General features: G+C 32.9%; 1 protein-coding gene across 1 annotated transcript; it reads right to left on the minus strand.

The window, feature by feature from the left end:
- Window positions 1-10,319: 10,319 nt before the first annotated feature.
- Window positions 10,320-12,320, minus strand: LOC131636605 (endonuclease 2-like). The gene is made up of 7 exons (XM_058907215.1): window positions 11,978-12,320; window positions 11,624-11,725; window positions 11,463-11,518; window positions 11,037-11,120; window positions 10,865-10,957; window positions 10,641-10,782; window positions 10,320-10,556 (listed from the first exon to the last, which is right to left on the minus strand). Exons 1-7 carry the CDS (start codon window positions 12,261-12,263, stop codon window positions 10,462-10,464), a joined length of 858 nt encoding a protein of 285 aa, XP_058763198.1. The 5' UTR covers window positions 12,264-12,320; the 3' UTR covers window positions 10,320-10,461.
- Between the last annotated feature and the right edge of the window lie 680 nt (window positions 12,321-13,000).

Consider the following 13,000-nt stretch of genomic DNA (forward strand, 5'->3'; position numbering starts at 1 on the left):
GAGGATACCTAAAGCAAATGTTGTCTTCAAAGTTATTGAAACTCCCTCGAGGTTGCCTTATAAAAGATGATTGTCCTCATTGCTAAGGTATCCTCGCATGATGCCTAAAAATTAATGACTATTATATCCTTCCCTTAGACTACCTGCCCTCTTTATGGCAATGGACAGTCTTATGGCGAACGATAACTTCGACGACCCTTCAACCTCCAAATAAATGGACTTCCTACCCTCTTATGGTAAGGATAGCCCTGAAAGGCTAAAAGAACCTTTTTAATAGGGGTAATTACCTCCTAATTGCTTGCTCTGGTTTAAATCTTTTTCTTACCCTTTATCAAAAAAACCTTCAAAAAGGCTACGCTTATTTACAAGCTAAAGTCCTTATTTCAAATCTTTTTCTTTATTCACTACAAACATTTTCAAACAAAAAATGAGCTAAGCAATTAAGAGCCTATGGAAAACCATGGATGCAAAGGGTTCCTTACACCTTCCCTTTGTATAAATTACTCCCCGAACTCAAAATTTCTTTTAAAGGTTTTTTTTTGTTCTTTTAGCCTTTCTTTAAATTGGATAAAATAAAAGTCGGTGGCGACTCTTGCTTACCGCGACATTTTCTTTAAAGTCAGTTCACCGTATTACAAGTATCTTAGATTGCTCCATTTTATTCAGGCTTATTTGAAATCGGGGTGTCCTATTCTGGATACGTCAGTGGAATGGACGACACATTCCACAGAAGAGGCGAAAAGTTAGCTGGATCACTTTTTGAAAAGAATGGAACAATTCACGAAGTTGACGGAGATTGAAAAATTATCAAATAGGGAGAAGTTGAAGAAAGAACTGGTTTTAGATTTAAGCGGTGACAATTCATTCGGTTTATTTTAGAATGTAGTCAAACCATTTTTCGTATGTATTGTTGTGCATAATTTAATTTATATGATTCAATACATATATAATATATCTATTAAACATTTTACCGCGGTTTGCTTTTACTGATTTAATTGAATTTAACTTTCAATGGTGGTGATTCTACCAAATTAATGTATGCTTCTGGTTTTGCATAATTCGGAAATGCATTTTCAAATTATTTAAAAAAAATAATCTGGGAATATTTAGGAGATGCATCTTCGAAAATACATCTAAAAAACGAAATGTGGTGCATTCAAAGATACATCTAAAAAATGAATTGTGGTGCGTTCGAAGATACATCTCCAAATCAAGAGATTAAAAAAGAATTGTACCAGAAGTCCCTGGGAAAATATAGAGGTGGAATGAGAAATTTCATCTAAATTTTGAACCTGCGCTTTTCAATAAGCCTGAAAAATAAAACAGGTAGGACGAGGTAAATATGGGCAACCTCGGGTAAGGTAAAAAATATTTATTTTTTTATTCTTATCAAGCCATAATGTACATACACGGGTTGTTTTTGGACCTCTGGATCCGAGAACCGAACCGGTGGATAACAGCCCTACACACACTCCACCAAACCAAATTAAGCTCATTTATTAATACAATACAACTTAGGGCCAGATTGTTTTGACTTTTTTAAAAATGATTTTTATAGTGTTACATAATTTTGCGAAAAATAATTTTACAATTTTTTTATAAAAGCTTCAAATGAAAATTTTGTTTGAATAGTTATTCTTAAAATGTGACTTTAGGTATTTCATCTATTTGTTGAAAAAAAATTGGATATCAAAATTTGAAAAAATCACTTAATTTTGAAGATATTTCACATAGATTTTCATAAAAATCATTTTTGAAATACAACTTTTTGAAAAAATTGCGATTTTGACTAAGTTTTGGTCTTCAATAATGTATGTTTATGTTATAGGACGTCAAAATTAGTGTTTCATTTTAGAAAGAACGAATTTAAAAAACTTGTAATATTTTAAAAAACGGTTTAGAAAAATCTATTTTCAACAATACAAAGAAAAAATACATTTTTTTTAAAGCTGAAACAAACAGGCCATTAATGAATTAGGATTTGATTTTTTTTATAGGTATGCCACATTTTAAAAACTAAAATACTAAAATGCCACCTTTTGAATTTCTTTTACCAGAATGTCACTTTTTTGCTGCACGCTCGGTCATCCATTGGCCGAGTCATTGTAGGAGCTCATTTTTCATTATTATTTAAATATATTAATTAATATAATTTAAGTATATTTTTAATATTTTAAAATATTAATATGATTCAATAAATGTTTTAATTAAAATTTTAATGTATTATAATATTTTAATTAATGTTTTAATTTTCTTATTATGTGAATATTTTAGTTAATGTTATTTATTTTAATATTTTAAATAATAAATAATAAACAAAAAAGGGCCGGAATGAACTAAAGCTGAATTAAATTGGACATGTGTTAAACAGAAAAATAAAAACGCACACATTAAAATGATCCGTGCGTCGCAAAGTTCAATAAAAATATTTAGAAATATTCAAAATCAGAAATAAAAATTCCCGCATAAACAAGCTATGACTGGACAAAAGTGACTTCAAATGGAATTAAAAAAATAAAATGAATACACTGACACGACCTACGCGAAACGTAAATTTGTAAAACAGTTTGGTAAAGACATAGAGTCAAAAGATTTTACCCGCTAATCTTACGTGACGAATCGTCTTTACCGGTTAGTCTATATTAATTAATATTAAGTTTATATAAAATTACTTTTAAATAAAATGTATTAATTAATCTAAATTGAATATTAATTAATATAGACTGATCGGATAAAGACGATTCGTCACGCGCATAAGATTAACGGGTAAAATATTTTGACTTTTGATCTTTACCTGACTGTTTTACGAATCTACGTTGCGCGTAGGTCGTGTTAGTGTGTTTATTTTATTTTTTCGATTATGTTTGCAGTCATTTTTTGTACAATCATAGCTTGTTTTTCTAAATATTTTTATTGAACTTTGTGACGCACTTATCATTTTGATGTGAGTTTTTATTTTTAAGTTTAATACGCGTCCGATTTAATTCATCTTCGGTTAATTTCGGTCCTTATTTATTTATTATTTATTTATTATTTATTATTTTAAAAAATTAAAATAAATAACATTAATTAAAATATTTACATAATAAGAAAATTAAAAACATTAATTAAAACATTTACTATATCATATTAATATTTTTAAAAATATATTTATTAATTAATATTCAATTTATGTTAATTAAAATATTTAAATAATAATAAAAATTAAAATTAAAATTTCCTTCAATGGCCGAGCGTGCAAGAAAAAAGTGTCATTCTGATAAAAGAAATTCAAAACATGACATTTTAGTATTATTTTTTGTTTCCAAAATGTGTCATACTTGTTAAAAAAAATCTTAGGATTTTTCACTTTTTCTTCTCTCCTTCACATCACACGCTAACACAGTGTTGCTGCTGCTAAAACAAAACGAAATTCAAGTTGGTGAGAATGAAACTCAAGCCGAAACAAATTTTCATCTTAAATAAACTCAGTTGCTGCTGTCAATTGCAAAACAAGTGTTGTGAAATGTTGTTTTAACATTCTATAAAGTGTTGTTACTGCTGTCAATTGCTAAACTACCACTGTGAAATGCTATGGAGAAGAAGCCATGAGAGTATAACAGAATTAGCAAGCTATAACAGAAATGGCAAAGTAGTTATGAAATTGTTATATTCTCATTAACCTTTCAAGGTGATACAAGACACAATATATATATAGTAGATAAGGTCCACTCCTATGTACAAGTGTCAGTCTGCTAGTGGATATGGAGATTAATACTATATCTGTACAATACATAGTATGAAACTAGTATAATGCTACATCTATACAATCTAATAGCCTCCCTCAAGTTGGACTATGTAAACTACAAAGGCCTAACTTGACCAAGATGGATTTTAAGGCTGGTGAGTGAAGAGGCTTGGTAAACATGTCGGCTAATTAGGCACCAGTGGTTACCGGCCGAAGAAGAATGAGTTTTGTTTGTAGCTTCTCACAAACCACATGGCAATCAAGCTCTATATGTTTGCTTCTTTCATGGAAGGTGGGATTGTGTGCCAAGTAAATGGCAGACTTACTATCACAATAAACAGAAGCTGGTTGAGTAAAGGATACAAGAAAATCTTTGAACAGATATTGCAGCCATTGAATTTCACTAGTTAAGGAAGCTAAAGCACGATATTCCGCTTCTGTTGATGACCTGGAAACTGTGTGTTGCTTCTTTGATTTCTAGCATAAGAGGGAAGAGCCAAGAATGACACAATACCCAGTTACTGATTTCCTAGTATCAAGACACCTTGCCCAGTCAAAATCAGCAGAACCATATAGTTTCAAAGTGCTAGAGGCAGAGAAAAGAATGCCTTTTGTTGGAACTGCTTTCAGGTATCTGAGGATTTGTGTGGCTGCCTGGTAGTGAGGTAAAAGAGGTTTGGATACAAATTGACTCAAGTGTTGAACTGCATAAGAAATATCTTGCCTTAAGTTAGTTAGGTAAATCAATCTCCCAATTAACCTTCTATAGGATGAAGGATCTTCTAAATCCTGGCCATCACTGGAAGTGAGTTTGAGATTTGGATCAAAAGGACAGAAGAAGGCTTGGAAGTCAGGTAACCTGTATTTTCTAAAAGTTCAAGAGTGTATTTTCTCTGATTGAGAAAAATACCAGTCTGGGACCTATCAATCTCAAACCCGAGAAAAAACCTTAACTGACCAAAATCTTTAATCTTGAATTGTTTGTCCAAAAGATATTTAACACTATGAATTTCATGAAGTGAATTACCTGGTAGGACAATATTATCAGCATACACTAGGAGAGCAGTGAAATTATGTTGATCAGTTTTGACATATAAGGAATGGTCATCCTGAGATTGATGATAGCCAAGGGAGATTAGAAAGGAAGAAAGTTTGATGTACCATTGTCTACTAGCTTGTTTAAGGTCATAAAGAGACTTTTGAAGTTTGCAAACCTTAGAAGGGTCAGAATTGTTCAATCCAGGTGGCGTGGCCATGTACACTTCCTCATGCAAGTCTCGATCAAGGAAAGCATTGTTAACATCTAATTGTTCAAGGTGCCAGCCTTTAATAGCTGCAAGAGATAACAAAACCCTGACATTAGTAAGTTTGGCTACAGGTGATAAATTGTCAAAATAGTCTATACCTTCCATCTGAGTATAGCCTTTGGCCACTAAACGTGCCTTGTACCTTTCCACAGAACTATCAGCCATATATTTCACCTTATACACCCATCTACAACCAATAGGAGACTTCCCTCCAGGTAAAGCAACACCAACCTATGTTTGGTTTGCCTCAAGAGAAAGTATTTCAGTGTCCATGGCATGCTTCCAACAGTCATGTTTGATCTTGTTAGTAAGTTTTTAGTTGAATGTTAGAGGAAATAGCATAGCAAAAATGTTTATATGATGGAGAACAGTTATCATAAGATATTAGAGATGAAAGAAGATATGAGACATGAGATGTATGAGAATGCAATTTAGAGGTATTAGCAATATTATAGCAATGGTAATCTGCAAGATAGCTTGGAGGGTTAGAGGCACGAGAAGAATGTCTTATAGGCAGATTATGATTATTATTTAATGGTTCAGTTACCAAGGAATCAGAAGGAGTTTCTGATAAAGGACTGGAATCAAGTGAAGGACTGTTGGATAAAAGGGAGGATTGATTAGTAGGGAAAGATGTAGGCACAAAATTAGATCTTAAAGTACCTTGGGAATCTAGAGTGGGAGCAGGGCTCTAATTGCTGATGGGAACATGACTTGTTATAACAGAAAGGGGATGAGGATGAATTTGTCCTTGTGGACCAGAATTCATGGACATGGGTGAATCTAAAGAGCTAGTGTTGTCACCATTTGGACATGAAATATCATTTTTGGTGTGACTATATGATTAGGGGTGACAACCTTTGGTTGGTTGAATAGGAAAAGAGGTTTCATAGAAAACTACATTTCTTGAGACAAAACGGTTGTGGCTTTGCAAATCATAGAGTATGTAACCCTTAGTTCCATCCTTAAATCCAAGAAAAACAGATTTTTGGGCTCTAGGTTGGAACTTTGTCTTTGTCCTATGTGATTGTAAGGTAGTGGCAAAACCAAGACACCCAGAGACTTTCAAATGGATTAAAGAGGGTGGTTGAAGATACAACAATTCATAAGGACATTTGGATTTAATAATAGGAGTAGGCATCCTAATGATGATGTGTATAGCATGTTGAATGCAGAAATTCCACATGTTAAGAGGAGTAGAGGAATGAAAAAACAGGGTTCTAGCTATATTCAAAATATGCTGATGTTTCCTCTCTACCACCCCATTTTTCTAGGGTGTTTCTACACAAGACCTGTGATGTATGATGCCTTCGGATAAGAAGAAATTAGACAAGGCACGAAATTCAATACCACTATCATATCTTAAACATTTCAGAGAAGTGTTAAATTGTGTCTCAATGTAAGCTATAAACTGCATTAGACTAGTTTTAGCTTGGTCCTTAGTTTTAAGAAAAATTACCCAAGTATACCTTGAATAATCATCAACTAATGTTAAAAATTATTTGTGTCCAAGTATGGATATAATAGAAAAAGGGCCCCAAATATCAGCATGTAAAATTTGAAAAGAAGTAGTAGATTGAGTGGCACTATTTGGAAATGGTGATTTCTTTTGTTTGCCAAGATGGCATGAATCACAAGGAACATTATAGTGTTTATAAGGAATAAAAGGAATTTTTTTTGAAAATTTTTGTAAACCTATATCAGATATGTGTCCAAGTCTGAGGTGCCAAAGACTGGAAGGAAACTGACTTATTGAATGACAGGAAGATGGATGCTTTGAAGAGTCAAGAACATATAACCCCATTTGAAGACTAGTTATACCAATCATTTCCTTGGAATGATCCTACAGTATTTGACAAGTATTAGTATTAAAATGAACATGACAATTATTGCTACATACCAATTTCGTAATGGAAATTAAATTGACATGAAAACTTGGTATGTATAAGACATTGTGCAGGATTAAAGAAGAGGACGATTCTACACTGCCATATATGGTAGCAGTAATTTGAGATCCATTTGGCAAGCTAACATGGACAGGAATTTTTTTTATTAGAAATGAAAGATGCTATGTTAAAACAAATATGGTCAGTTGCTCATGTATCAAGGATCCAAAGGAAAGGGTTCTTACCATTGCTATCGGAGGAGTGTGAGTTTAAAACAAAATGGGGTGTGGAAATGGAATTTGCCTTAAGAGAGGTCTTTGATTGTAGGAGCAGCTCCAAGAGACTGTTGTACTGATCTTGAGTGAAGCCAAAACCGAATGTAGTTGAAGTAGACTGAGAAGAATCTAATGTAGCATTTGCAGATGCAGTGGTTGTAGGAGGCTTGCCTTTATGCTTAAAACCTGGTGGGTAACCATGTTTAAGGAAGCACGTTTCAATGGTATGGTTAGTCTTGCCACAATGTGTGCAGACCCGGTTGTGTCCTTTAGCTCCACCATAACCTTGAGCTTTACCTTTGTAAGCATTATTTCGAGATTTACCAGCTTGATTTCCTGAAGCAGTCTGAACCTGGAATGCAGCAAACTCTTCAACACTAGGAACATTAGTAGAACTCGAGCAATTCAATTCCCTTTCTTGTTGAATGACCAAGGAAAAAACCTTATCTATGATAGCAAAAGGGCTCATCATCATGATCTGGGATTTTGAATGAGTAAACTTTTCATTCAATCCCTTGAAAAATCTAATGACATAATCTTGCTCACGGTATTGGCGAATGGATGCAGTAGCACCACAGGAACAAGGGATAGCATATGAGCAACCTATGAAGGCAATAGATCTCTAACTCGTCCCACATTATCTTCAGCTGAGTGAAGTAGGTGGAAACATCAAGTGTACCTTAACGAAATTTATAGAATTCTTCCTAAATGTCAGATATGCAGAATATATCGCTGTGAGAGAAGCGAATTTGCTAATTTTTCCAGACATCAGCAGCACTATCAATCCACAACACGGATTTTGCAATTGATTCAGAGATGGAATGATGTACCTAGGCGACTACCATAGTGTTGCAACGAATCCAAGGAGCATACAAAGGACTTGAGATAGGAGGTCTGGTGAGGGTTCCATCGATGAACTTCTCTTTGTACTTGGAAATGAGAGCAATATGCATCGACCGAGCCCATGTATGGTAGTTCTTATCATCAAACAAAGGGGAAACAAGGATCAATGTTGGATTTTCATTAGGATGCAAATAGTATGGATTTGTAGAATTTGTAGAAAAATCAACGAAACTCTGGTTTGCCATTGATAGAAAAATAGAGAGAAAAACGGATAAACAAGAACAAGCAAGGAGTAGATTTCATAAAACAAAATCAAGAATCGCAACAGAAATCACAACTGTGTGCATGAAAGATATTGAAATCAAGAAGAAAAGGGAATGCCAGAACATTCACAGCAATCGCAGAAAAAGAATGAGCGAAGATAATCGCAACAATCGCAAAGAAAACAAATCATCAAAGTGATGTGAAGAGAGAAATAGGAAGAAAGAAGACGATTACCCATGAAATTGAAGAACTTGGGGAGAACACAATGGCTACCAGAGCTTGTTAAGCTCTGATACCATGTTAATATTGACACTATCAAGAAGAATCTTCATCATATTGATGGAGAAGAAGCCATGAGAGCATAACAGAATTAGCAAGCCATAACAGAAAGAGCAAAGTAGTTATGAAATTTTTATATTCTCATTAACCTTTCAAGGTGATACAAGATACAATATATATAGCAGATAAGGCCCACTCCTATGTACAAGTGTCAGTCTGCTACTGGATATGGAAATTAATACTATCTGTACAATACATAGTATGAAACTAGTATAATGCTACATATATACAAGCTAATAATTTTATCATTCTGTTAAGTGTTATTAGTGTTGTTATTTGCAAAACAAATGATGTGAAATGCTGTTTGCACATTCTATTAAGTGGAGTTAAATGTTGTGTTAAGTGCTATTGTTTGTTGTATAGTGCTGCTAAATGAATTTTTTACATGCATTTTTATTTTTATTAATGATGCATATTTTTTATATAAATTTTATGGTTAATAGCTATTTTTTCCCTAGGATTACAGTTTTCGTTTGAAGTTAGAAGTGGAAATTTATGAGCATAACTGTAAATTATAAACAACAACACTAATTTAAAATTGGTTTAATTAGCTTAGGTGTGAGTTTGGAAAAATTCTGAGTATGAATGTTGAAGACGTGGGTTTGATGAAAAAGATGAAGAGGAATTTAGAAAAATCACAATCATTATAAAATATAAAAGTTTCGGGAAAAAACATAACAAAACAATTTCCATTGCCTAGTGGGAATGTTGTGAACTAGTTTGACAAAGGAAACTAGTTTGACAAAGGACTTGAGTTTAATCTTTCTTGCAAAATTTTGGACTACTTATCTTTTAAAACTCCAAGCATAAATAATGACAAATAAATAAAGTCATGTGGCATTAAAAAAATAGTTAATAGAATAATTAATAAAAAGGACAACTAAACAGATTTTTACCAACACCCGTTTTATTTCATCTGAAAGCTTCCAAATGCTCGTTTGGCCAATCAAAAGTAGCTTACTTAGGTCATATTGTGGAGGGAAGCACCGTGGTTTCAAATCTCCTTAAGGGTATATTTGAATTAATGGAATAGAGCGGATGGAATGAACCAGTATCGAATGGAATGCATTCCATCATTTTTTTTGTATTCTCCGATGAGCGCTTTATTCCGCTTTTTATTGTATCCAAACATAGCCTAAAATTTAGGTAGCATGTGTTTGACCAACACCCAAATCTATCCAAAGTTTGAGAAGGTTCTTGGGATTATATTTTCAGTTTTTACTCTATATGCAACCGATGTGGGATTAACTGCAATGCAAATCCTACTAAACCGATGCATCAGGATAGGGTGCAGTTACCGTGCATAGATAAAAATATATGCATCATGCATAGATTATTATGGACCTTTGGATTATTGGATCAAATTCTAGATATCAATTGTTATTACTCAATACTCAATACTCACCACTCAATATTCAATACTCAATACTGGATTAAAAACATGATCCAATGGCTTATCTAGACTTATGCATGGTGCATAAGTAAAATTCTTATGCATATTAGCCAAAGCCCATCAGGATATACCTCGGGTGCAGTAGTGTTACAATTGTTTTTGTTTTTGTAAGATTTCATGTTCTAGGATGTCCAAGCATTGACATATTTGAGGGAGTTACACGCCATTACAGCAGATAGTATAGATATAGATAGATACCACCCAATTTGATGTTGAAATAAAATAAAATGTGTAAATAACTTTGAATCAAACAATGTTATAAATGACATTAAGTTGGTAACTTACAACATACAGAAACTTTATTCTCTTAGAAAATACCATAATTCAAACCAACCACAAATACTATTTCAAGATTCAAAAGATTACATCACACAAAAATATTATTGAGGGTTGCTGCCAATCGAACTCCTCCTTGAGCTAATCGCAAACTGACGATCGGCAAACGCGATAGGAAGTAATCATCTGCAAGACATTGTTTCATGACAGTCCGAAAATCTAATAAATCAATTAGCATGCATTAGAAGAAGTATTAGAAATTAGTAGTACCTTCTAGTGTAGCATCTTCAGGGGCATCTTTATATGCGTATTCACAAGCATCCTTAACACCTTCAGATGCATAAACATCTGGGCATGTGGCCAGATCAGAACCGCATGCTTCCCAATCTGCTACTTCATCCTTCCATGTTTTCTGCATCAAATAATTTCAAGTTAAAAACTTGTCCACATTAGTAAAGATTTAGAGAAAATTAAAGTGGTTTTGAATGGAATACCGTGATATTTGTTTGAATGTCTTTGAAGTATTCATCTATGTTATTGTCATAGAATCTTTCTTGTGCTGTTTCAATAATGTTAGCATCCCAAACCTAAATGGTACAAAGTTAGTCACTAAATTAGATAGTGATATAGTATTATATGATGATGAGAGTTTGGATGATTACTGACATGGTGAAGATTTTGTTTCCTTGTGTACCAATGAACATCAATTGTATTTCCTCCCTTGTCTGTAGTAAAACCAGTATGTAGAGGCTGCATTTTAACCAAACAAACATATAAACTTAGAATATGAGAGATCCGTGGTCACAAAATCCTGACTCTCCATTCCCGCAGGTATCAAATCTATGACTTACGATGAGATTGTATCAAGAGTCTCACATCAGACAATATATGGTTGAATATGTGTTTATAAATAGGGATAATCTTCACCCTACAAACCGTTTTGTAGGGACGAGTTATCCTCACCCACATTGTTAGGAGATATTCAGATTTTAATTAAAATCAACCTTGATCTTCATCCTATGAGACCGATGAGGTGAATGAATAAATGTGAAATTTTGGTGACAATCGAGAGCTTTGTAATGTTAAACATACCTGATGGACATCTCCCATAAAATGAGAAAGGAAAAGAAGTGCTTGTGTAAGATTGTCTGATTCCATTGTGAAACAAGAATTTAGTTAGTCAGCATATAAAAGTTGATATAAAGAAGAAAAAAAGTCAGTTTTAAAATGTCATAGCAAGGTTTTTTTATTACATTCTGTGTCTTTTTTGCCATAGTCAAGAAGCTGAGTAGTGTAATTGTTAATTGCTCCTACAACACATACATCTTTCACACCATTCAAATCCTTGCAATCCCCTAAATGAAAAAGTTCACATAAATTGGTAAGTGCAAAAATCTCATTGAATTAGCTAAAATAAATAAAGAAATCACATCTTTCACTTTAGTAGTCATCAAATTGAAATTCACTGATCTTATAATTCTGACACCCCATCAGTTGGACAAAAATCTAACTACTTGTACAGTAATTTTCATCCAACCGTTGAGATGCCAGATTGCGAGACATTAGATATTAACGAATCAATATAATTAGAATGAAAAGAAACTTACTGGCGTAATTGAAATTGCAAAGCTTAGGAGGAGTATCGGCGTAGTGCAGAGCAGACGTCCAACGAAGCGCAAACTTAACGCGATCAGCCCATGTACAAACACTTGACAAATCATCATTCGCATAAGCAGGCAGCAATTCTTTCACAGCATCTGCCGCGGCATCGGTCAGACGAGCCTGAGCAATCTTACAAGTAATGGCATGTCCTTCTTCTCCCCACCCTTGAATGTTTTGAACCAAAAAAATGAGTGACAATATTGCCACTAACTGAATTTTGCTACCCTCCATTTTTGTTTCTTTCACTTCACTATGCAAATTATGTACTTGATTTAGGCTTATATATAACGTGTGAATGTGTCTTTGGAAAAACTTGACAATTAAGGTAATTATGTTAAGGTTTGAGATTTTGTTTCAAGTGTGAACTGTGTGAATGAACAATAAAGTTAACGTCGTTTAGAGCGTTACGTTACTTGTTCAATGACGTTTAAATTTGTGTATGGTATATGAGTGTAATGTTTTTCTTATAAATAATCATATAACATTAATACTACTCTTTTTGACCATAGGAATATTCTTATAAAGAAGGAATCAATGTAAATGGAAGTTAAAAATCATTGAAAATTTAATTGATTTTATTTTAGGAATTAAATAGGCTCTGTTTATTGGTTAAATGCCAAAAATGGGTTTGCAAAATATTGTGACCGGATCAGGACAGAACAATATCCGAATCATTAATGATTTGTTTTTCAAAAAAATATCTGAATTAATAAATTCAAACAAGGAAAACTTTAATATTTCCATAAAATAAACGTTGCTTTTTTATTTATTAAAAAGAGTATATTATTAGAATATTTTTGCATACCTTTGCTAATTGTTTTTAAATTTTGGTATTAGAATATTTTATATTAAAATATTATTTAATTATTATATTCAATAATTATTTTATAAACATACATTTATATTAATTATATCAAATAGTTAAAGAATTAATCTAATACATACTCATTTATTTATTTTATTATGGG

This window comes from Vicia villosa, unplaced genomic scaffold (assembly GCF_029867415.1).
Source record: "Vicia villosa cultivar HV-30 ecotype Madison, WI unplaced genomic scaffold, Vvil1.0 ctg.001793F_1_1, whole genome shotgun sequence".
Taxonomy (NCBI): Eukaryota; Viridiplantae; Streptophyta; class Magnoliopsida; order Fabales; family Fabaceae; genus Vicia; species Vicia villosa.